This window comes from Bos indicus x Bos taurus, chromosome 25, assembly GCF_003369695.1.
Source record: "Bos indicus x Bos taurus breed Angus x Brahman F1 hybrid chromosome 25, Bos_hybrid_MaternalHap_v2.0, whole genome shotgun sequence".
NCBI lineage: Eukaryota > Metazoa > Chordata > Mammalia > Artiodactyla > Bovidae > Bos > Bos indicus x Bos taurus.
The window spans coordinates 28,258,948-28,285,805 of record NC_040100.1 but is presented as its reverse complement, the minus strand read 5'-3'; the positions used below and the strand labels follow the sequence as shown (position 1 = coordinate 28,285,805).

Genomic DNA, 26,858 nt, shown 5'->3' with positions numbered 1-26,858 from the left:
CAAATCACTCCCTCCAGGGAATTAGGGCCAGTAAAGCGTAGTGGTTAAGAGTACAGAATTGACTACTGAGGACTTATTTGTAACTCTCATTCTGCTACTTCTTGGCTGTGTGACCCTGTGTAAGTTTCTTTTTCTCTCTGAGCCTCGATTATCCTCATCTGCAAAATGGGCAGGTATAATTGTCACTCTTTCATCGGTTCGCTGTGAGATAGCTCTCGGGGAGCATTTAGCACAGTGCCTGGTGTGTAACAAGGACTCGATAACTATTAGTGACCATCCAGTGCTCCCTTTGTTTCATGATGATCAAAACTTTGCCACCTTGGAAACTTCACACGTAATGTTCCCTCTCCTTGGAACACATCCCCCTGAGCTTCTCAGAGCCATTTGCATTTGCTCTTTCAGGGCTCAGTCTAAATGTCACCGCTTAGACTGTGAGCTGCACACTATCATATCTCCAGCCCTCAGCACAGGGCCAGGCACTTGGCAGATACCCAATAAATATTTGCTGAATAAAAAAATGAAAGAAGGAGCGGGGAAGAGAGGGAGGGTGGGAGAAGAAGAGAGGGATGGAGGAAGGAAGGAAGAGAGGCAGGGGTGGCTTTCCCAATTCCATCATCAGCTTCTGAAGGAGAAATATCACCTTCCCTCTGTTTGCCTAGGGCACAGCCTGGTGCGATGTACACAGCAAGCACTTAATCCATGCTTCCAAGAAGATCTGAATCTCTGTCCAGTTCAGCACATCTTTCCAGGGCACCATGTCCCAACAGGAAGGACTGGGTAGATGGCAGCACACCCCACACAGAGGCTCGGCTTCAGAATCTAGGGGTTCAGCCTCCACTGTTCCAGCCTGGTTGCTCTCACCTGACGCAGCCCTCCTGTGCTTGGGTGTGTTTCTGCCGCCCCATCCCCACGAGCCCCTTCTGAGCTGGTCAAGTTCAGAGGTTTTCAATTTTCCCTGCCTCCCATGTCCCAGCGGCCTCTCAGGGCCCTGTGCCACCAGCAGGTCCCAGCTGCAGGCCTAGGGTTTCCCTCTTGTGACCGTATTAGGAAGCGACTTCACTTTTTCCCTAACGCTTTATATGGTCAGCCGTGGAGCCCTGAGCTCCTAAGGCCTCCGGCAGAAATGAGGAACAGTGGGGGAAGGTGGAAGAGAAGCAGGCTTTAAGTCACAGAGGCCCGGGCGGAACCTCGGACTTGCCCTCCCAACTTGTGTGACCTGAACCTCGTCCTTCCCATCTATAAAACGGTGGACAGGTTGCAGTGCAGTGTCATGGCTTTCTGAACATCCTAGAGACAGACCTGGCTCACCAAGAATGTGATCTGCTACAGCTTTGATGTTAATGGCAAAAAAAAAAAAAAAAAATAGAAACAACCTAAATATCCACCAATGGGAGACCAGTTCAATAATTATGGCACACTGCCCTTAAGCAGCAGCTGCAGCCCTTAAAAAGGATACATACATATACAAATTTACATATAGGGGATTCCCCGGTGGTCCAGTGGTTAGGACTCCATGCTTCTACTGCAGAGAGCTCAGGTTTGATCCCTGGATGGGGAACTAAGATCTGGCAAGCTGGGCAGTGCAGCCAATACATACACACACACACATTTTGGGCTCCCCAGGTGGTTCAGTGGTAAAGAATCTGCCTGCCAATGCAGGAGACATAAGAGATATGGGTTTGATCCTCCTGGCTTGGGAAGACTCCCAGGAGGAGGAAATGGCAACCCACTCCAGTATTCTTGCCGTGGACAGAGGAGCCTGGCAGGCTACTGTCCATGGGGTCACAAAGAGTCGTACACGACTGAGAACGAACACACGCATATATATACATATATATATACACATACACATGTATTGGCCTCTATATGTATAAAATATTAGGGCTTCCCAGGTGGCGCTACTGGTAAAGAACCTATCTGCCAATGCAGGAGACACAGGAGACATGGGTATAAAATATTGCTGGAAGACTTATAAGGAACTGGTGACCATGGTTTCCATAAGGAGGGGAACCAGAAGATGAGGAAATGGGGATAAAAGGAAAAGTTCTAAAATACCCTTATATACTATTCAATATTTTATTTAATATTTGCATGTGTTATCTATTCAAAAAATGTTTTAACTCTGAGTGAATAGATAGTTATGAACATACACAAGAAAAAGCCACAAATAAATAAGAAATTTCCCATTTTCACCTCCCCCAGCCACTGGCAACACCATTCTATTCTGATTCTCTGAGTCTGACTGTTTTAGATTCTCCTGTGAATGGAATCCTGCAGGATTTGCCCCTCTCTGGCTGGCTATTTTCACTCAGCATAATGTCCTCCAGGTTCAACCATGCTGTTGCAAATGGCAGGATTTCCTTCTGCTTTAAAGCAGAGTTATTATATTGTATGGTGTATTTACCACCTTTCCTTCATCCACTCTGGGCTTCCCTGGTGGCTCAGATGGTAAAGTATTTGCCTGCAATGTAGGAGACTGGGGTTCGATTTCTGGGTCAGAAAGATCCTCTGGGAAAGGGAATGGCTACTCACTGCAATATTCTTGCCTGGAGAATTCCATGGATAGAGGAGCCTGGTGGGCTATAGTCCACGAGGTTGCAAAGAGTTGGACAAGACGGAGCGACTAACCCACTTCATCCATTCGTCACATTCATTCCTGTAGAATCCATGTTGCATATCTGCAGCTCAGATGTACCTTATCTTCCTCCTCTCAATTATCAAGCCGCCTCAGGCCAAGGGTGGGGCCCTGTGACTCTCAGCACCCCACAGAGAGGGAAGGCAGGGGATCAGCAACACTTAACAGTCCTGATCCTGTCCCTTCTCAGGTAAGTCACATCACCTCTCTGCCTTGGTCACCTTGTGTGCTGTGTGGGAAGTGAGCTTCGACCTCACTAGAGAGAGCTGGGAAGGACTTGGGACAGCAGCCAGTACAGGCAAGGCCCACATCTGCACTGAGTGCCCTCTGCCTGAAACCCTTGTCCCATCTCCCAGCCCAAGGCCAGGGACGGAGCCATGAAAAATCCCAGGCGGAGAGAACCCAGCCAACGACAACATCCGGAAGAGCAAGCCCCACACGTGTCATCGATGATCTGGGGCAGCTCAGGCAGAAACCTGCATCTCGAGACAGAGGATAGACGTGTGGCCCTAGTGGGGGAAGGGGAGGTCGGATGAAGGGACAGAGTAGCACTGACACACTTTATACACTACCGTGTTTAAAATAGCTCATGGGACGCTGCTATACGGCACAGGGACCTCAGGGGCTCAGGGCTCTGTGATGACCTAGAGGGGTGGGATGGAGGTGGTGGGATGGAGGCTCAAGAGGAAGGGGACATATGCATACACAGAGCTGATTCACGCTGTTGTACAGCAGAAACTAACACAACATTGTAAAGCAATTATCCTCCAATTTAAAAAGCAAACAAAAAAAAAGAACCTGCATCTTTAAGGCTTCTACCTCTTCTAGACCCAAGGGGATGAGACATCTGCCAGGACTAAGCAAAAAGTGCCGTGTTTGAGATAAGCCTTGCAGGATGGAAGGGAACGTTCTCTTCGTTACTGGGGGCAAAGTCAGGCATGGTCAGCTGACTGAGCTTCACCTGCCATACACCTGTTACAAGGGCCACGCCTTCCGCCATCACGCGCTGGGTGAATAACTTGGGGTGCTTCCCCACCCCCTCCTATTTTATCTCCTCCATCTCAGACAACAGTTTCTAGTTAAGTGATTAAGTTGATTAGAAAAGAATGAGACAGGAGTAGATGCGTGGTCATAAGACTGAAAGGCTTTTCATTTAATCTGTCTGGAGAAGCACAGAAGGAATTCGAAGATTTGATTCATTTTTTTTAATCTGCTGTCAGAAGACAGTCTGGGTCTTGGGACCTTTGTAAGCCCCTCATTTTTCCTGGTTTCTATTTTGGGCCCAAACATCTGTGTCAGAGGACAGCAGGCGAGATTCCTATCCAAGCCCGTCCTTGACCTCCCTGGATGAAAATGACTTATCTTGGACAGGAGGCCCACAGGAGCCCAGTTCCTCTAGAGCTCCCTGCAGGCTGGTGTCCTTAGGAAAAGCCACTCTGTACCAACAGCCCCAGGCTGAGAATGCTTCCAGACAAGGAGTGGTGTGGACAAAAGACATTTTCCCTGCTTAGTTAGGGAGCAACTTAGTTAGACTGTCCTTGGAGGGTCTTTAGTACTCTGAGCCACAGCTTGCTTGTCTGTAGGATGGGACGAGCATACTTCATTCAGTGGATATTGTGTTAACTAAATGAGATCAAGAGAAGGTCTGTATAGAATTATGAGTTGCTTCCCACTTCCCCCTTGGCTCTTAAAAACAAGCCATTGTAACTCTCTCAGAACTATCCATGTGGTTTAGTTGCTAAGTCATGTTCTACTCTTTGCGACTCCATGGACTGTGTAGCCCATCAGGCCCCTTTGTCCATGAGATTTTCCAGCAAGAATACTGGAGTAGGTTTCCCTTTCCTTCTCCAGGAGATCTTCCCGACCCAGGAATTGAACCTGGGTCTTCTGCATTGCAGGCAGATTCTTTACCGACTGAGTGAAGAATAATTAATTGTGGTACATCTGTGGGATAGATTACAAAGCCCACAAAGGGGCAGCTGGGGTCACGAGTGAGCAGTAGGGATGTTCATCACTAACTTGTACATGGAAAGAGACCAGGTCCCCAGCCTGTATGCACAGACTTTTCAATACATTGTTGTTGTTTAGTTGCCAAGTCGTGTCCGACTCTTTTGCATGGACTGTAGCCTGCCAGGCTCCTCTGTCCATGGGATTTCCCAGGCAAGAATACTGGAGTGGGTTGCCTGTTTCCTCCTCCAGAGGATCTTCCTGACCTAGGGATTGAACCCGTGTCTCCTGCATAAGCAGGCGGATTCTTTACCACTGAGCCACCAGGGAATTTCCTTTTCAATACATAAATATGCACTATTCTCACAAAGAAACATAAACATCTTATCAGTGTTATCTCTGGGGGAGGATTGACTCTTGTGTTTGCTGTGCTTTTCTGAATTTTCCAGATCTTCTGGAATGAATATGCCTCATTTTCCTAATTAGGAAAAAAAAAATCTGCAAGACATTTTTAGAGATGACAACGGGGGTTTGTAATTTTCATGTGGCAAAACATAAAGGGCAAGACCAGAAGGGCCTCAAGACAGAGGTGACTGTTTCTGTAAGTTTGCAAAGAATCCAAGAACATCTCTCTGGCAATAATAAAAATGAGCATAACCAATAAAAACAATACCTAACATGTTGAGTGCCTACAATGTGCCAGGAAGCATGCCATGTGCTTTTTTTTCAGAGTAACCCACTCCATGCACGCACACGTGCTCAGTCACAGTCATGTCCGACTCTTTGCGACCCCATGGACTGCAGCCCGCCAGGCTCCTCTGTCCATGGAATTTTCCAGGCAAGAATATTAGAGTGGACTGGCATTTCCTACTCCAAACCCACTCTATGAGGCAAGTACTATTCTTGGATTCATTTTACAGAGAAGGAAACAAAATGTCAGAGAAATTAAATAACTTGCCCAAGGGACAGATGTACCCTTTCTGAGAGGCAAGACAAAGGCTGGAGTGGGATGCCCTCTGTCCACCAGTCTGGCTTGATGGGGCTACCATGCCCTTCTATATCTTAGGGACCTGGTCCAGCCCACAAAGAACCTGTACCCCTGAGTTACACATCATCCAGTCCAGACTGTCCAACAGAGCTTTCTGCAATGATGGGAATGTTCTCCACCTGTGCTGTCCAATATGGCAGCCACTAGCCACAGGCGTCAGGTGGGCACTTAACACGTAGCCACCACAATGGAAGAAGTGAACTTTTAAATACTGATGTTTAATCAATTTACATCAGGCCTTCCCAGGTGGCTCAGATGGTAAAGAATCTGCCTGCAATGCAAGAGACCCGGGTTTGATCCCTGGGTCTGGAAGATCCCCTGGAGAAGGGAATGGCTACCTCCTCCAATATTCTTGCCTGGAGAATTCCATGGACAGAAGAGCCTAGTGGGGCTACAGTCCATGGGGTTGCAAAGAGTCAGACATGACTGAGCGACGAACACTTTTACTTTTCACTTCGTTTACATCTAAATTTAGTTAGCCACATGCGGCCAGTGGCTGCTATATTGGACACTGCAGCTCTAGTTCACTCCGACCTGCACGGTCAACCCAGAGGAATCCAGGTGCAATCGAGTCATTCCCATTTGTGACAGGGCAGGCCTCCACCAAACCTCGCCAGGATCCTAATGTCTCCTACCTACTCAGCTGTGGGATGGATCAGCCTTCTCAAGGAGGTTAAGAGTTCTCCTTTATTTCCAAGATGGTGGAAGAGCAGGGAACTACTTCACTGAAATCTGTTCACCACGGACCACGCAACCATGTGATCAACGTGGGATCTGTGGATCTCATTTATGTGGGGGGAGGGTGACTGCTTTCATTTTGCAGATGGGGAAACTGAGGCTTCAAGAGGTGAAATAACCTGTTCAATGTCACAGCACTAGATAGGGCAGGGGGAATGGGAACCCAGGTCTTAACGATTCTACCCCACATGCAACCTCCCTCAAGGAAAATTTCAGCCTCCTAACTTGCACCCCAAAGACATCTGCAAGCCTCTCCACTCCCTCAGGGGTGCAGGAGACCTTCAAGAAGTGGCCGGCTTCCCCAGGATACTCACGTATATGAGTCCCGAGAAGTACCTCTCCCGCAGGTTGTGCAGCACAGAGGCTTCGTTGAGGCACGTCAGCTCCGCCATGTCCTCCACCTTGGAGAACTTGGGCGGGTTCATCTTCTGGATGTCATCTTTGCCGACTGTGACCTTCTTGCCATTCTCCACCAGCTCCACGATCACCTCATCCCCTTTCTCCTCCTTGATGCTGGCTGCCTCGAAACCCTGCTTCTCCGAAGGGACCCAGACCAGCTTCTTGGCGGCCCAGTCAGCCTGGGCCACTGGGTTGTTGATGAAGTTTTTGTCCACAAAGAGGAACTTCTCATCTTCACTGAGCTGGTCTTTCTGCGCCATGGTGCCTGGTTGGTCCCCTGGGGAATAAGACAACCAGGTAAGAATGAGGCCAGAACCAGACTGGCCTAAAGATAGATCAAGAACCAAGCCCTAAAGACAGATAAAACCTTCACCTCACCATTTCTGGGGATGCAATCTGCAGAAATATCTCACAAAGCACAAAGGTGTTCACAGCAGGATGGTTTATGTTGTCAAATGGAAACGACCCAAAGGCTCTTCAGAAAAGGATCTGGACTACTATATATTGTCCATCAACATGGCATAAATACATAAACCATGATATTCTCATACAACGAGCTGCTATCCAGGGGTTAAGATGCGAGAAGTAGGTCTAGATGTGTTGACACAGGAACAAATTCAAGTCTTATAGTTTACTGTAAAAATAGAAGGGGGTGGTCCTCAAATGTTTAAACATAGCTTTATCACATTATCTAACAACCCCATTCTAAGGTATATACCCAAGAGAAATGAAAACATACTTCCACACAAAAACTCAGGTGAGTGTTCATAGAAGCATTGCTCCTAATAACTAAAAAACAGAAGAAAAATCCAAATGTCCATCAGCAGATAAATGGATAAATAAAATGTGGCCTATCCATTTAATGGAATATTACTCAGCCATGAAAAGGAGTGGAGTACTGAAATACACTGAGTGTTAATGAATCTTGAAAACATTATGCTAAGTGAAAGAATCTAGTCACAGAGGACCATGTATTGTATGATTCTGCTTACATAAGAATGTCCAGAATAGGCAAATCCAGAGAGATAAAAAGTAGATTAGTGGTTGCCAACAGCTGGGAGAGAATAAAAGAGTGACAGTAGACGGATCAAACTGCAAACATCCATTGAATCATAGAAAAAGCAAGAGAGTTCCAGAAAAACATCTACTTCTGCTTTACTGATTACGCCAAAGCCTTTGACTGTGTGGATCACAACAAACTGGAAAATTCTTCAAGAGATGAGAATACCAGACCACCTTACCTGCCTCCTGAGAAATCTGTATGCAGGTCAAGAAGCAACAGTTAGAACCAGACATGGAACAACATACCAGTTCCAAATTGGGAAAGGAGTACATCAAGGCTGTATATTATCACCTTGCTTATTTAACGCATATGCAAAGTACATCATGCAAAATGCCAGGACGGCTGAAGCATAAGCTGGAAACAAGATTGCTGGGAGAAATATCAATAATCTTGAATAATGACACCACCTTTATGGCTGAAAGCGATGAGAAACTCAAAAGTCTCTTGATGAAAGTGAAAGAGGAGAGTGAAAAAGTTGGCTTAAAGCTCAACATTCAAAAAATTAAGATCATGGCATCTGCTCCCATCACTTCATGGCAAATAGATGGGGAAACAATGGAAACAGTGAGAGACTTTATTTTCTTGGGCTCCAAAATCACCAGAGATAGTGACTGCAGTCATGAAATTAAAAGACACTTACTCCTTGGAAGAAAAGCTATGACCAACCTAGACAGAATATTAAAAAGCAGAGACATTACTTTGCCATCAAAAGTCCATCTAGTCAAAACTACGGTTTTTCCAGTAGTCATGTATGGATAAGAGAGGTGGACTATAAAGAAAGCTGAGCGATGAAGAATTGAAGCTTTTGAACTGTGGTCTTGGAGAAGACTCTTGAGAGTCCCTTGGACTGCAAGGAGATCCAGCCAGTCCATCCTAAAGGAAATCAGTCCTGAATATTCACTGGAAAGACTGAAACTGAATCTGAAACTCCAATACTTTGGCCACCTGATGCAAAGAACTGACTCATTGGAAAAGACTCTGATGCTGGGAAAGATTGAAGGCAGGAGGAGAAGGGGATGACAGAGGATGAGATGGTTGGATGGACATGAGTTGGAGCAAGCTCTGGGAGTTGTTGAAGGACAGGGAAGCCTGGCGTGCTGCAGTCCATGGGGTTGCAAAGAGTTGGATGTGACTGAGTGACTGAACTGAACTGAACTGAAGTAGAGGGGAGTGGGTTTCTTTTTAGGGTAATGAAAATGTTCTAGAATGTACTGCAGTGATGGATACACAATTCTATGACTATGCTGAAAGCAATTCAGTTGCACAATTTAAATGGGTGAATTGCATGGTATTTAAACTGGATCTGAATAGAATTGCTTAAAAATGAAATATAGGGAATATTGTAAAGCACTAGTATAATAACCCATTTTTATTTTAAAATATTTAAAATTCATATAGGCAAAATAACTGGAGAAATATGTACTTATCGAGTACAGTTTTGAAGGGATTTTTACTTTTCATGACTAATGAAAAGTACTACTAATTTTTTGTAGTAAAATATACATAAGATGTACTGTCTTACACATTTTCATTGCAGTGACATTAAGTACATCCATATTGTCATGCAATTATCACCACCATCCAACACCAGAACTATTTTCATCTTGTAAAACCGAGACTCCACACACATTAGACACTAGTTCCTCATCACCTCCTCCCTCCAGCCACTGGCCTGCACTATTCCACTTTATGTTTCTATGAATTTCACTGCTCTCAGGACCTCATGTCAGTGAAATATTCAGTATTTATCCTTTTGTCACCAGCTTATTTCACTTAGCATAATGTCTTCAAAGTTCATCCATGTTGGAGCGTAAATCAGAAGTTCACTCATTTTTTAAGGCTTAATAACATTTCATTGTACAGACATATGGCATTTTGTTTATCCATTCATCTGTTGATGGACACTTGAGTTACTTTCACATTTCCTCTATTGTGAATAATGCGACTTTGAACATGGGTACATTTCTATTATGCATTTTTGCCATGAAAGAAAGTGAAAGTGAAAGTTGCTCAGTCGTGTCTGACTCTTTGTGATCACATGGAATTCTCCAGGCTGGAATACTGGAGTGGGTAGCTGTTCCTTTCTCCAGGGGATCTTCCCAACCCAGGGATTGAACCCAGGTCTCTTGCATTGCACGTGGATTCTTTACCAGCTGAGCTACATGGGAAGCCAATATAGTTTTATAACTTTTATTGAATTTATGATTAACAAAAATAGATACTTTACAAAAGACTTCAAGTAACCAATTCACATAAGAAAAAGATGTTCAGCCTCAGGAGTAAATGAAGAACTACAAGGTGAAGCAATGAGATGCTGCTTTTCACTCACCGCTTGGCTAAGATGAAAACCACTGATAAGGCCTGTATTGTCAGGAGAGTAGGGGCTGGGGCTCTGCATACATTGCCCTTATGGCTGGAAAAGTCCTAAAAGTTCACACACATCCCTTGACCTGCAATTCCATTTCTAGCAATTTAGCTTATGGAAACAGACAAGTGTTAACAGATGTATAAAAATGTGCACTGCCGTGCAATTTGGCACAGCAAAACCTGCAAGCAATCCAAATAGTTTTCAGGAAGTGCCTTGTTGAATTACAGATCATCCGGGCAACAGACTGCTATAAGCCCACCCAAAATTCAAGATGTAGGCTTTTATATATGCCACACAAAACTCTGCCCTTTCACCCTTCCCCCCCACCCCCGGCTGCCCTGTGCTGTTGGTGGGAATATAAGTTGGTGCAGCCACTATGGAAAATAGTATGGAGGTTCCTCAGAAAACTAAAAATAGAATTACCAGCAATCATTACCAGAATGATCCAGCAATCCTATTCCTGGGAATATGCCTGGACAAAACTATAATTCATACAGATACATGCATCCCTATGTTCACAGCAGCACAGTTCACAATAGCTAAAATATGGCCACAACCTAAATGTTCATCAACAAATGAATGGATAAAGAAGAGGTGGTGCATAGATACAATGGAATACTACTCGGCCATAAAAAAGGATGAAACAGTGCCATTTGCAACAACATGGATGCAACAAGAGATGCTCATACTAAGTGAGATAAGTCAGAAAGAGAAAGACAAATGCCGTATGATGTCACTTACATGCGGAATCTAAAATACAGCACAGAGGAACCTATCTATAACATGGAAACAGACTTACGGACAAAGAGAACAGGTTTGTGGTTGCCAAGGGGGAGTGGGGAGGAAGAGGGCTGGATTGCGGGTGTGGGATTGGCAGATGCAGACTATTACACTCAGAACGGATAAACAACAAGGTCCTAATGTAGAGCGCAGGGATTATATTCAATATCCTGTGATGAAACATAATGGAAAATTAAAAAAAAAGAATGTTAAAAAAGAATGAAAGTGATAATTCATAGACTTCATGCTGTTTACAGATTTGCCCACAAGTTTTGAACATTAAAAGACTCTAAGTTAATTAAAATGCAAATTATAGACTTGTAAAATAAAAAATAAGGATTTTTCCCTTTCATCTTAACCTATTTGTCATTTACATGATTTAAAATTCTCTCATTGTAAATGCACAATTCAATGACTTTTAGTAAATTTACAGAGTTGTGCATCTATCATGATGCTAAATTTTGGAACATTCCCATCACCCCAAAAAGGGTTTCCTCATACTAGTCTGCAGTCACTCCCTGTTCCTACTCCCAACTCCCTGGCAATTACTAATCTACTATCTGTCTCTATAGATGTGCCTTTTCTGGACATTGCAAAAAACAGAATTATACAATAGGTGACTTTTGACCATGCAAAGTCAATATGACAAAACCCAAAATGCATAAATGGAATACTCAGCAGTAAAAAGGAACAAATTACACCATAAAAAAGATGAATTGTGGAAGCAAGCTTAATGAAAGAAGCAGAACCCAAGTCCTACACACGCTCTTATTCCACTGATAAGGAGGTCTAGAAAAGGCGAAGCTGTGGCAACAGGAAACAGATCAGTGATTGCTCACAGGCTGGGGAGGGATCTGGCTGCCAAGAGGCAGAAAGGAACTTCCGGGGTGATGGAAACATTCTATATCCCGATTACGACGATGATCATACGACTATATACATTTGTCAAAATTCACTGAGCTGTACACTTAAAAACCAGTGAATTTTTTAAAAAGTAAAAGAAATACTATATGTACATTACACCTCAATAAAGCTGAATAAGATAGTTATAAAAGAATGTCTTATCATTTTGTTTATTTTTCTTCATTTTTAAAAAATTAACTTATTTATTTTAATTGAAGGCTAATTACCTTACAATATCGTAGTGGTTTTTGCCATACACTGACATGAATCAGCCACGGGTGTATATGTGTTCCCCATCCTGAACCTCCCTCCCCATCCCATCCCTCTGGGTCATTCCAGTGCACCGGCCCTGAGCACCCTGTCTCATGCATCGAACCTAGACTGGCAATCTGTTTCACATATGATAATATACATGTTTCAATGCTATTCTCTCAAATCATCCCTGTCTTGCCATTTCATACATCCGTGTATACATTTTAATAAGTCTAGAAAACTACACACAAAAATATTAAACCAGGGTTCTATTTGGTCAAATGTGGGACAGTCTGAACATCAGTAAGGTAAATACAACAGTTGAAAGATTAGTATGTTTAAATCCATGAGCTCATCATGGTTAAAAAAAAATTCACAGATCATCTTTGTAAGCTGCTGGGGAATCAACCCATGGTTTTGAAAACTGGTAAAGAAAGAGGCGGAAACTAAGACACTGATTCTGCCTCTCTATAAATTCTTCCTCAAGGCCACTAAATAATTGACAAGAAGTCTGTCTTTATCTAAAATATTAAGTCATTAAATGTCAGATTCTCCATTCAATTGTCTAGATATGACCAGGAGACGAGCTGCTGAGGCAACAGACTCTTTTCAGACCTGTCCAATGGCCCATCCCAGGCCCTCTGACCATACCTGCAGGAGCTGTCCTGCCCTCGGAACACTGGCTCGTGTTCAGCTCCTCCAACCCGATCCACCCTCCTCTCCCACCCACTGGTGGTTCCAAAGAACTAAGGTGCGGGCTGAGTGAGGATGTACTGCGTGGTTGATGCCCCTTCTTCAGCAGAAAACAATTCATAGCTCCTTTAGCTATGGATCCCCTCTTAGAGGCACATAACCTCTGATCAACTCTGTTTTTGCAGCGTTAAGGTTACTGAGTAGGTGTAGGTGGTGTCGGCCCGATCCATCCGTTGTGAAGTTCTCCATCTGCTATTCAGGCTTCTCAGGTGGTGTGGGTGGGAAGGAACCCACCTGCCAAAGCAGGAGACGCAAGAGGCGCAAGATAATTTGCATGCTTGGACTCCAAATCCCATGGAGGTGGACTAACTTCCACATCCCACCAATGGGCCCCTGGAGCTGGGCCGTCAACTCCTAAAATGCAGACTTTGCAAGGCAAAAATCAGAGGGGCAGTTCCTCCCGCTTTCCTCTTCCAGGGTGAAAATGACAATAATAAAAACCAGGAGCTAATTTGTTCAGAAAGGTTAGTTATTTCTCCTGGGTGACCTGATCTAGTAGCTCTTTAAAAAATAAAATAAGAAATGAGTGAATCATTCCCTAAATCTGAAAAATCACTCCAGTTATCCCAAAAAGTGAATTAAAGAATTGTAGAAAATGTACACTGTTCTAGGTTTAACGATCACGTTTCCTGCACTTTAAATTCTTTTGGGAGGGGGTGACTCTGGGCATGTGGGATACAGATTCCCCAAATAGTGATTGACCCCAAGCCCCCCTGCAGTGGAAACATGGAGTCTTCATCACTGGACCCCCTGGAAAATCGCTTTTAATTTTTAAATTGCTATTGAATTTCTTCTGGGACATAGTAACTCCAACAGCATTCTCCCTTCAGCCCCCATTCACTGCTTAAAAAAAAAAATACTACCATCTACTTAGAAGAATTCCTGCTATATAAATGTAGAAGAAATGATGAAACTAGAATGTAGCAATTCTGGAACTCTGAATAAAATAATGGGTCTTGGCAATCGCTATCAAAGTTGCTAAAACATCAGACCAGTGGTTCTCAGACTTCCTTGTGCATCAGCCTCACCTGGGAGGTTGTGGAATCACAGATGCCTGGGCCAACCCCAGAGCTTCTGAGCCAGTACGTCTGGGGTGAACCCAGGGATCTGCATTTCTAACAGGCTCCCGGGTGATGCAGAGGATACTGGTCCACAGTTTCAGACCCACCCTATTATATCAGATGACAAACAAATGTGCTGTGTGCTCACTTGTGACTGACTCTTTGCAACCCCATGGACTGTCGCCTGTCAGGCTCCTCTGCCCATGGGGTTTTCCAGACAAGACTACTGGAGTGGGTTGACATTTCCTCCTCCAAGGGCTCTTCCTGACAAAGGGATCAAACCTGAGTCTCTTATGTCTCCCACATTGACAGGTGGGTTCTTTACCACCAGCACCATCTGGGAATCCTGAATAGCAGATGGAGAACTTTCCAATGGATGGATGGGGCGGACACCACCTACACCTACTCAGCAAACTTAACGCTGCAAAAACAAAGCCGATCAGAGGTTATGTGCCTCCAGAGGGGATGCCTGGGGAAGTGGCACCACCACCAGTGAAATATTCTTACAGAAAAAAAGGGGGTGGAGTGGGGACAGACACTGACAAAGCCTCTGGATCTAACACCTATTTAAGGGAAATGCAGGGCACAGGGAACATGCCAACCAAGGTCACGGGCATGTGACAAAGTCGACAAGGTAGGAAAGCGTAGGAAGGATGACTCAGTTTCTTTAACAGGTAAACCATTTTAAAAGGGGGGAACCTATGGATTAGAAGAGGCTCTGGGGGGACTTCCCTGGTGGCCCAGTGGTCCATTCTCTCAACGCAAGGGGCCTGGGTTCCATACCTGGTCAGGGAACTGTATCCCTTATGCTCCAACTAACACCCAGAGAAGCCGAATAAATCAATAGATATCTATTGAACAAAGATGTATAATATTTTTTTTAAAAAATCTGTTCTTCAAAATGGTACCCGATTAAGTAAACTACAACTCCACACCATAAGAACAAATCACACAAACACTTGTGTGAAAAAAAAGGCAGACACAAGAAGGACATATGGTGTGATTCTGTTTACAGGCAGAACTCAGAGATGCTTTAGGCTCAGTTCCAGACCATTGCAATAAAGCAACCATCACAATAAAGCAAGTTACATGGATACTTTGGCTTCCCAGTGTATAAAAAGGTTGCATTTACACTATGCTGTTGTCTATTAACTGTGCAATAGCATTATGTCTAATGTCTAATTATGTCTAATGTCTACCTTAATGAAAAATACATGATTGTTAAAAAATTCTAACTTTCATCTGAGCTTTCAGTGAGTCACAGTAGCAATGACAAAGATCACAGATCACATAACAAATATTACAATGAAATCACCTTAAATATACAAGAATTACCAAAATGTGTCACAGAGACAGGAAGTAAGCAAATGGTGTCGGAAAAATGGCACTAATAGACTTGCTGAACATAGATTTGCCATAAGCCTTCAAATTGCAGGGGAAAAAACCCCACAGTATCTGTGAAGCACAATAAAATTAGGTGTGCCTATATATGAGATTCAAAACCAGGCAAATCTAACCTACGGTGCTAGACATCAGATGTAACTGGAGGGGTAGGACATGATGGAGGTTGATGGAGCTGATAACTTTGTTTCTTAATCTGAATACCAATTACATGGGTGGAAATTCATCAAGCTACATACCTATAGAGATGTGTACTGTTCTGATATAGAATACACTTCAATAAAAATTTTTTCTTTTTACCTTTAATTATGGTAAAATACACATAATAAAATTTACCATCTTTACCACTTAATTGTGCAGTTGAGTAGTATAAGTACAATCGAGAGAAGTTTTTGAATGGTAGCCAATTATACCCAAGAAGACCAGGAGATGTATTTTATTTGTTTCGAGCAGCATGACAACTAAGTGGACTCTTCCTAATTTCTATGTTGGTGAGCTGCCTTAAAAATCAGGAAAAAAAAAATAGAAAAGCAAAAAACACAGCAGAAAAGCAGAAGGACTCAAGAATTTCCACTGCCAGGAACCCTGTCTAATCTAGGACTCAAAAATACAAACAGATCAAGTGCAAAGATTCAGTCTTTGTCCAAAAGAAGGAGAGAGAGGCTGGGCTGCTTCCCATGTCATTGAGGTCTCTGACAGCCACAATGTGTGAAATCCACTTTGGTCAAAAGAAAGAAAAGGAAAAGAGGAGCTTGGCTTCACTCTAGAACGGCGTTTCCCAGAGTATGTTCCTTGGAACTCAAATCCCTCAAAATATTAATACTTGGGGTGGGGGTGGTGCAGGATTCAGGGAAGTGCTACCCATTTCCCTCCATCATTTAGAGGGAGAGCTCGCATCAGGACATTCAAGGTCCTGACATCTGAAAGCTATTTCAGTCCTTTGACCACACGTCTTTGAACACATGAACACTACAGACCCAAAACACTGATTAAATCCCACAGATTTGCCCTTGAGAAAATGTGGTGAGTATAGCAAATTAATATTACTAATATTAGTAATCATAGCTGCTGCTCTGTTTTTTTTTTTTTTGGCTACATCATGTGACATGGGGGACCTTAGTTCCCTGAGCAAGGATTGAACTGTGCCCCCTGCCCTGGGAATACAGAGTTTAACCACTGGACCACTGGGGAAGCCCTACTGCTGCTGTAATTGACTGTCAGCTATTATCTTGTTTAAACCCCTAAAAAGTGCTACCCAAGGCACCATTACACTGAGGCACAGAGAGGGTCAGTAATTTGACCGTCATAGCACAGCTAGATGTGGTGGAATCTGAATAAAAAATGTTTTCCAAGTAATCTTTCCTGTTCTGTATGCTGCTGCAGCTAAGTTGCTTCAGTCGTGTCCGACTCTGTGCGACCCCAGAGATGGCAGCCCACCAGGCTCCCCCGTCCCTGGGATTCTCCAGGCAAGAACACTGGAGGGGGTTGCCGTTTCCTTCTCCAATGCGTGAAAGTGAAAAGTGAAAGTGAAGTTGCTCAGTTGTGTCCAACTGTTAGTGACCCCATGGACTGCAGCCTACCAGGTTCCTCCGTCCATGGGATTTTCCAGGCAAGAGTACTGGAATGGGGTGCCACTGCCTTCTCCTACCTTCTGTGAAATAGGGAAAGAACTTGAGGCCTGAAAGAAACACAGGCACACACAGGACACACCCTGGATCAGTCTTTGGCTACTTGAAGGCTGCAGGTAACTTGGTTTTATTGCTTTAAGGACTTGCCTCAGGGTGCAGCCAGAGCCTTGAGCCTTCAAAACTTGAGGTTGTGGGCAATCAGGCAGAAAGTGTCAGGTCAGGCATTAGGTGAGGTACAGAGGGAAACGAAAAGCAGCTTGCCAGACTGCAGCAGTGGCCAGAGAGCACGCCGCAGTGATAGGATTCGCCATGCTCTAAATGCAGGGGAAACTGCCGTCTGCAACTCCCTGCCGAGGTCCTTAATTTAGAGCAGGGTCTCTCAAAACGGCGGCACTACTGACATTTGAGGATGGATAATTCTTTGCCGGTGGGATGGATGGCGGGCGAAAGTGTGGGGGAGGGGGGCAGGTGGAGCGTGCAGGGAGAGGGCCTGCCCCTTGCCTTGTAAGGCCATTAGCAGCCTCTCCGGTCTCGACGCGACAACCGAAAATGTCTGCAGGTATCGCTAGATGTCTCTTAGTGGGAGGACTGTCCCAGCCAACCTGGAATGCCAGCTATGGAAGGCCACACATGTGGAGGGAGGGCACACAAGAGGAGCTCAGGCAGCCAAACCTCAAGGAGACTCCCACCCTCCTGGTTTCTTCCTTTCAAGCTCTCCTCCCCAACCATCCCCGCCCCCTTCACTCCCACCCTGTACCATCCAATGTCCTGCATCAGCTCTAAGAGCTGAAAGGACACCTTCAGGCTCATTACCCAGGATTGATGGACACTACGTCCAGTGCATGATCAAAGGCTGCTATCCAGCCTTTTGATGAAAGCAAAGGACTCTTCACTGTTGGCATCAGCAGCGTCCGACACAGCCAAGTGTGCCAGCTCTGGGCACATCCTGGCTTCCTCAACAACACCCAGCTCCCTTCTTTGAGCTCTTCATTAGCCTCTGTAAGACCACAGGTTTACACATCCCAGTTCTGTGCTGAACTCACTGGGTCGCTCTGGGCAAGTCACTCTCTCTGGGCCTTGCGTTTTTCACTTGGGGAAAGAAATAGAAAGGGCTCTAACATCTTGCGGTATCTGTAATTCCAGATCAAAAAGGCTGGAGTTGGACCAACTGAGAATGTTTAGCTATTTCAGCTTGTTTTAGTATCGGTTTTATCTTCCCCAGAGGAACTCAGGGGTAAAAGATCTTGCCCCTTCTGCTTCTGTATTATTGAAAAATGAATAAAATTCCCCAGAGTAAACAGTAACAGGATTTGCACGTCATCAACCCTAGTTAACAGCTACGCTCAGTATTTTACTGCCAAGATTTTGGACCAGAGACACCAACTCAAATGTCGCCAGGGTCAGGTAAGCAATGCAGAGTGACCCAGGCTGGAAGTGGCTGGACAGAGCCCTCTGGTCTGTCCAGAGGAGACAGGGCAGCTTCCTAGCTCCTGCTGGGGTGTCTGAGTGAGGATGTGGGCCGGGCACTACCAGATATCCAACAGACTTGGAAGTCTGCATTTAGGTATGAAATGAAAGTGAAAGTGAAGTTGCTCAGTCGGGTCTGACTTTTGCGACCCCATGGACTGTTAGCCCTTCAGGTTCCTCTGTCCATGGGATTCTCCAGACAAGAATCCTGGAGAAGGTAGCCATTCCCTTCTCCAGGGGATCTTGCCGACTCAGGGATCAAACCCAGGTCTCCTGCATTGCAGGTGGATGTTTTACTGCCTGAGCCATCATATCCATCCCTAAAGGAAATCAGTGCATGTTTCAAATGCCATGCAGGCAAAATGAAAACCTTTGGGGCCTGATCTAGAACACACACCAGCTGACAGGAGCTCTGCAGAGAAGAAACTGGGTTAAGACCTGGTCCAGGTGAGGGAGGAGTCAGTGTGGAGAGGGAAGCTGGGGGAGGGGCTGGCCCCCAGACGCACCAGATCTCCAGGCCCCAAACTGTCACCATGAGCAACCGGGACTCTTAATCTGTCATTAATAACAGGCTACAATTACCATCGTGCTACATGTGCTAAGTCGCTCAGCTGTGTCCGACTCTGCAGACCTATGGACCGTAGCCACCAGGCTCCCCTGTCCATGGGATTCTCCAGGCAAGAATACCGGAGTGGGTTGCCATGCCCCCTTCCAGGGGATCTTCCCGACCCAAGGATCAAACTGGCGTCTCTTATATCTCCTGCATTGGCAGGTGGGTTCTTTACCACTAGCGCCACCTGGGAAGCCTTTATTCCCCTTTCCATTTGTGGGACATCAAGTTAGGCTATTTATTATATATACCATCTTGCTATGTTTTCTAATACATGAGGTAGGCATTATTGATTATTCCTATAAGGCTATGGAGGTCCCAGAAAGTAAAGGCTTTTGCTTGTAAAAGTTGGAGCCAAGATTAGAACCCAGATCTGACACCTGATCCAAGCAGGAAGTCTCCTCCTTGCTTGGCTTCCTTGCACGGATTTGCCCTTGTGAGGCTTTGCCATAGCTGCATGCCTTTATGACATCTGCCTAACCCATCTGTATACTGTTTTAAAAGTACCTCCAGAAGGAAGTTCTTACAATTATCAAAGCCAAATTAATTTTTCCTCCCTACCAAGAGAACTTGGTCAGCAAGAGGTCTGGTGAATCCCACGGAGGATGCTTTGAGGATAGAGAGAACTGGCCATTTCCGGTCCTAAAAGCCCCACTGTGTCTTGTTTCTTGCAACTCTGGCTTAGCATAGCTTAAAATACATGTAGTCTTCTATGTGTCTATTAAATCGAAATTTAAATCGACAGTGTCTTTAGAGGACTGTTTAGCAATATCTATTCATTTAAAATGTGCATGCTCTCTAACTTAGCAAATTGCATTGCTGGGAATTTATCCTGCAGATAAACTCATATAATTAGATATAAATAGATACACAAAGATGGTCCCTGAAGCCCTGTTTATATGTGGAGTGAAGCTGGTAAATTTCAATAAGAGGTTGTTGTAGTAAGATGCTATTTTGTTATTCAGTCACTAAGTCATGTCCAACTTTTTGCAACCCCATAGACTGCAGCATGCCAGGCTTCCCTGTCCTTCATTACTCCTGGAGTTTGCTCAGATTTATGTCCTTTGAGTCAGTGATGCTATCTAACCATCTCATTCTCTTTCGCCCCCTTCTCCTTTTACCTTCAATCTTTCCCCGCATCAGAGTCTTTCCCTGACTCCTTGATTAGATGCTATACTTCCATGTAATAGAATATTACGCAGGTGATTTTAAAACACCACAATATGCTGATATAGAAAGTTAAAAATATGCAATTAAGTGAAAAAACAGCTAATTTACAAAGCCAACAATATTTGTGTAAAAAAGGAAGATTTGACATAGAAAAGTTTTGAAAAGATGCTCAAGAATATATTAACAACGGTTTTATCTAAAGATGGGGAAGCGGGGAAGGACTAAGAAGGTCAGGAATTCTACCTGGAGAGGCATTCTACCTGGAGACCAGGGAAGGGTTATAACCACCCCCAGTGGTCTCAGACTCTGAGGGATACAGAACTCTTACGAGATTCTGTATCATTTGCTGCCTGCCTCACCAGCGGAGGGGAAGTTCAAGCCTGTACGGGTGAACAAGAGGAAAGCCCATGACCCTTTCTTAGGGACTTTGGTGAGGACCATTCCTCTTTAACCTCTGAATCACCGATGTGGTTCAGAGACACCTGACTTCCTCTACAGGACAGGAGGCAACGCTAGCTTCTTTATCATCTGACCCCTTACAAAATTTCCTTCAAAGTCAACTATTCTCCAACAAAGCAAAACAAAAAGTTCCTTCAAATTCCTACGTAGCCTTTTGCAGACTTAGCCTTTCTCCCACAGTGTGGCCATGGTTAAATACATTCAGTGGTCAGAGTGAAAGGAAGAGACCCCAGGGATCAAAGGAGTCACCTTGGAAGGTGACTCCCACTCACAGACAGGCTCCTCCCACTCACAGCTGAGCTCTTCAAGGACACCATAGAGATCCTACACAAATCACAAAATACCTGGGCCAATATACCTGGTCATGTTCCTGACACAGGCGAGGAAATGTATCTATATTAGTGCAGAAGATTCTAATCACCACCTTTACCCAAATAGGAACTGAGTTTATGAAAAGAGATGGCAAGAAAAGAAATTTAAGGGCAAGTTTCTCTTTTATGGAAAGACTACACCATGGGTTTCCTGGTTCTGCCAAGTACCTGCTGGGCAACACTGAGCAAAATCCTTGAGGTCTCTGGCCATATATAAACAACCATCCACGGAAGTTCACCAGGGGCCAAGCACTATGCTAAATCTTTCGTATGCATGATCCCTTTGAATCCTCCCAGTAGGGCAATTCCATAGGCACTGAAGTCTTGAAAGAGCTTGTTTTGTAAAATCTTGTCTTCCTCATTGGCTAGTCAAGCTATCTTGAGCAAGTTATTCCGTCTCCACATTTGTGAAACAGGACCAATAATAACAGCATCCGCTCCAAAGAGCTGTTGTGAAGACTTAGTACAAGATGCCTATAACAGATTCAGCACGGCGTCCCAGCAAAAGCACTCACCAGATGTTAGCCAGTCTCATTAGCCCCATTTTACAGATGGGAAAACTGAGGTTTGGGAAGGACAACATGGATGATTTCTACATTTGCTTGTGACATTCTTGGATTCTGGTGAATTTAAAATTGGATGTGGTTTGCCAGAAAAATCTAATGTGTATCTGAGTTCAGAGTTACATGGTTGTGCCTACAGCATAAAATTCACCTGTTTGGATTCAATATGCTGAGGAAAGGAGAAGACCACTTTCCCACCCCAAAAATAAAATTTCAAAACAAAAGAGAGCAGGAGAAGGTAATCCCCCTCTTCTCCCAAATGTCTTCCTCTCCGGACTCCCCAACTTGTTCCCAAACGGAAAGGACAAGGGCAGAGAAATCCCCAGAGGCAGGACCTACAAAGCCGCAATACAGGGCTAATTTGCAAGGGGGCTGGGGACGGCCTCATGGAAAACGCTACCATAAATGGGCATGTTTGCCTCAATCTCAGCCCTCACACAGAAAAGTAACGATAACAAATCCATAACAAATACCTTGTACGGAATAACATGTCTATTTCAGACATGATAATAAAATACACGGTGTTTACCAGCCCTAGAAGCTTCTCGAGGAAGGCCCAGCTAGTTCACCTTTTAGACTCTGGGGATGGCAGCCCATCTAATCTAGTCAACTAGACGACCACACCGCCAGGGGACAAACAGTGCATTTTATTTTAAATTTGCAAAAGGTCAGTTTATATTTTCTTCAAAGAGATGATAAACACTTGCCCTACGGGTCCCATCTGGTCCCATCAGAAACCTGATTCCAACAAAGTTTTTGTTCATGGTAAAGGAAAATGTTGGTGGGGTCAGGGGTATAGAATTGGCAGGAATGGGATCCACCACTTGTAAGCTGTGTGACATTGGGCAAATTACTTAAACTCTCTGAGCGTCAGTTGTCTTGTATACTAAACAGGCATCACAATGCCTCCCTTAAAATGTTGCAATGACTAAATGAGGTCAATGAAGTCAAACACTGCTACAGTGCCTGGCACATAAGCACTCCGTCAATGGTAGTTGATCTCAATGGGAAAGCACCAAGGAAACTGCACTTCCATGGGTCTTCAATGTCCAGTTTCACCCACTGCTATCTCATGACTTTCAGCTCAGCTTCTGCAAGCTCCTTCTCTGTATATAATGGTCAGTTTGCAATTTAATCTATTCGTTCTTAATACTGTACTAAATGCTGCCTTTCTCGGGGTTTCTCAATAATTGCTTTTACTTCTTGATGAGTGCGGTTTTGAATGGTGCCTTTCCTCAGGCAGGCCAAATCCCCATCAGCTCTCAGTGCAGACAGAGAACAGACAACAGGTGGCAGCCACTTTCTCTCACTTTGCCCACTTGGAGGGACATGAGAGCAACATGGGTGTTCTGCAGGAAAGCCCAGCCCCATCTTACCTAACGCACTTGCAGCCTCTGTAAGCAAGTGCGGGCTTTGGCATCTCAGTATTTGAGCCCCCTGGGGTCAACCTGGATGAGATTTTTAAAAATTTGGAGTGAGGGGGCGGTGTGTGTGTCTGGAAGAATACCAAGCTATAATAAATGGATCATGATCAGAGTATCACTCAAGGCTTATCAGCAGCGCACCCTCTAGAGCAGGGGTCCCCCAACCTCCAGCATCTAATGCCTGATGATCTGAGGTGGAGCTGGTGTAATTATAATAGAAATAAAGAGCACAATAAATTTAATGTGATTGAATCATCCTGAAACCATCCCCCTACCCTGGTCCATCAAAAATTGTCTTCCATGGGGATGCCAAAAAGGTTGGGACTGCTGCTCTAGACTGGGGGAAAACACTTCCCCTTCTGCCCACGGTTTTTTAAACTGATGCTTCCAACTCCACCTGGAGCCACACCTTGCCTGCCCGTGAGATAGGAAATGACTTTTCAGTGGAAGCTGGATCTTTGATATTTCCAAGGCAGCGTATCTTCCAGAGTCTCCTCATAACAAGAATCATCTGGGACTTATACACATAGAGTACAGTTTTTCTGAAGATTCTAAAGTAACCGGAGATGGGCCCAGGCATTATCTTTAGTAAGTACCCCCAAGGGAGTACTTCTCATTGGCTACCTTGGGAGATGCTGCTTTGGGGAAAATCTAGGATGACGGGGCAAAGAGAAATGAAAATTGTGACCCCTCGGCCCCTCCCCAGTGGTCCTTAAGAGGATGGCAACAGATGCGCCTCATGGCTCTCCAGCCCCTATAGGATGCCCTGCAGGATCCTGTAACCCCGGACTCAACTTCGTCCCCCGCAGGACCACATACTTACAGATCTCCAACTGGGGGGCAGAGCGGAGAAGAAACTTGACGGAGAGCTCAGATCTGGTACACCTCCCAGGCAGGGGCGTCCAAATCTCCGCGGTCGCCCGGGACGCCTCTTTTTATAGATCCGGAGCTGCCCGCGGGTGGGAAAGGGGAGGCAGCCGAGGAGGGCGGGGTGGGGATGGGTCCCGCGCTGCTCCCTCCGCAGCGCCCCCTGCAGGGCCCGAAAAACGCCGCTCTGGTCCAGGCCTCGCGCGCTCCTGCCGCGACGCCCGTAAAGGGGCGCACCGGGTGGGGGCCCCTGGGAAGGGCGCAGTGGGCAGGGGCGTTCGGGGCTTTCTAACCCCGGCTCTCGGACAGTCGCGGAGACTCCGGGTCCCTAGAGAAACGGGTGGAGAGCACTCGGCGTCTCTAGGGGATGCTTGAGAATTTCTTCCTTGAGTCAGTTCCAGCCGCGCAGGCTTTAACCGCTTCTTTCGCAGGGGAGGAGCTGTGGGGGTCCGAGTTGACACCTTTCCCCGCTCCCCAGTTTTGTCGTCTCTACTGCCTGGAAAGGGGCTGGCTATGCTGCGAGACGGGCAGGGAAAGGGGATTTTCTGAACTTTGCAAAGTACAAGGCAAGAGCCCCCAACTCTGCTGGGAATTGTGCGGCAAGGGGAAGTTTTTACTTTTCCCAACTTGGCATCGCCACTTCCACCCACAAGCAAAAAAAAAAAAAAAAAAAAAAGACCCAATTGTTGTGACTTCAGGCACTGGATATACCATTCGCTGGCTGTGTGACCTCAGGCAAGTCACTTCCCCTCTCTGAGCCTCCGTTTTTGAAGCTGAAGTGTGTGTGTGGTAATTATGTAATTTGCAAGGTGCATGTCAGGATCCAAGGAGAATGTGGGTGCCTCCCTGCTCTTTGAAAGCTCCCTTCTCTTGCCCCTCCCCGCCCCAAGAAATTCTTGCAAATGAAGCTGCCTGAAAGCTTTCTCCCTGTCTCTGTCCCTCTCAGTACCACTCCCTTACCCTCTGTGTCCGCACCACCCCCTTCTGTGTGTCTGACACCGGGTCTCTCCGTCACCGTTTGTCTGTCTTGTTCTGCCTTTCTTTCATTCTGTGTCTCCGTCACTCTTCCCAGGGCTGTCTCTTACTGTCTCTCTGTCTCTGTCTCTGGTCCCTGTGTCTCTGGCTCCAGATCGCCCTCCCTTTCTCCCCCCATCTCTCTCCTGTCACACGCACGCACACAGGCCATAAAAGGAAGCCGCAGCGTTGGGCTGGCCCTGCGCCAGCCCGGGGACCCACGGGCAGCTGGGCGCCCCGCTCCCCGCCCGGCCGGACTCCTAGGTTCCCGGCCGGTCCTCCCACCCCGGGCGGGAGCGGCGGGCGGCGGGGGGCGCTGGGCGGGAGACAACCCAAAAAGGGCAGGCGCAGGCTCCTTCCTGCAGGAATTCCCAGCGCTGCATACCAGCTCGGGGCTGCCCGCTCCCCCTGACTAAATATGGTGCCGAGCGGCCTCCCGGCGCCCTGCGGGGGTTGGGGGGGCGGCATCTGAGGGCAGTGGGGTGGGAGGGGGACCCCTCTGCTTGCGGCTGAGCCAGAAGGAGGTGGCCCCCCAAGTCCCACGTTGGTCCTAGCTGCTTAAGCCAGAGGGTTTGCTGAGGGGGTTAAAGATGTTGGAAGACCCTTACCCGGCTCTGTGCTTGGTACTCGTCCCCATCCTATCCAACAAACTCTCCTCTGGTCACCAGGTCACGTGATGGTGAGGCCTTTATTAATGCCCCCATTTTGCAGGTGAGAAAACTGAGGCCCTCAAGGAGTGAAGAGTTTTGCCTGAACCCTCGCTGGGTCTGAGGCCCACAGCTGCCACGATTCACTTCCTGAGGGGCATTAAGGGGAAATGCCCAGAGGAATTAGCCTTGAGGCTAAAGACCCCCACTAAAGTTAGTTGGAATCTGCCAGTGCCATTTTCTAGTTGTTTGACCTGGTGCCTCAGTTTCCCTATCTGTAAAATGGGAAGAACAGCAGTCACTTCTTCACTTACCAGCTATTTGTAAATGGTCCTTGAGAAGATCCATGTAAAATGAACACGTGCTGTGTTAGTCGCTCAATTGTGTCCAACTCTTTGTAACCCTATGGACTGTAGCCCTCTACAGGCTGAGGACCAGGATCCTCTTTCCATGGCATTCTCCAGGCAAGAATACCAGAATGGGTTGCCATGCCCTCTCCTAGGGGATCTTCCCGACCCGGGAACAGAACCCAGGTCTCCTGAATTGCAGGCAGATTCTTTACTGTTTGAGCCACCAGGGAAGCCCCAGATGAACATATATCCATGTAAAATGCTTCGTGTTAGCTGCTATTATTCAAAACAAACATGAAACCAAGCAGAGTTGCATTTGGCCTTGAGGACCTTGTAATGATGACAGCCTGTCCTGCCTGCTGTTTCCTGTGGGCTGCCAGCCCCCTCTGCAGTTCTGCATCTCAGACCCTCTCCGACCCTTCCTCATCCCTCCAACATCTTGCCTGCTTTCCACCCTGAAAATACCCAGGCCCAGCTCCCCACCCTACATAATGGGCCTAAGTCAGAGTCTGCAACAGCCAGCATTCCGCTGGCTGGGATGTCAGGGGTAAAGTTCTTCAGAAAGTGATGAACGGGCGGCTTCCCCATGTGCCTCATAATGTCTACACTGTAAAAGGAGTGGAAACTGTCCCTGTGTTAGTACAGAGCTGATGTGGAGCAGAGAAGGGGAAGGGGAAAAACTGAAGTTGATCATCTCCTTCACATGCTGGAAAGATAATCCAGAGCAGGCTGTGAGAGTCCAACTCGGTGACCTCAGAGTGAAAACCGGCACATTTCCAGAGGCATTCACACTGGTATTCCAAAGTGGTGTATCTGATTCTTTAAAGAACTTGGTAACTTTTAAAAGAGAATAATTATACTGTTATTAATAAATGAAGGCTTTATAACAGACACTGAATTGCACTACATTACCTCACCTAGTCCTTATAATAACCCTACG

General features: G+C 45.9%; 1 protein-coding gene across 3 annotated transcripts in view; it reads right to left on the bottom strand.

The window, feature by feature from the left end:
* The window catches only part of MYH11 (myosin heavy chain 11), a 127,431-nt gene extending 103,460 nt beyond the window's left edge, over positions 1-23,971 (bottom strand). For all 3 annotated transcript variants that reach the window (XM_027527198.1, XM_027527196.1, XM_027527197.1), the window contains exons 1-2: positions 23,864-23,971; positions 6,683-7,044 (exon numbers count right to left, since the gene is read on the bottom strand). In XM_027527198.1, coding sequence (XP_027382999.1) covers positions 6,683-7,027 — 345 coding nt within the window. In that variant the 5' untranslated portion in view covers positions 7,028-7,044; positions 23,864-23,971. The remainder of the gene's footprint in view (positions 1-6,682; positions 7,045-23,863) is intronic.
* Positions 23,972-26,858: the final 2,887 nt, after the last annotated feature.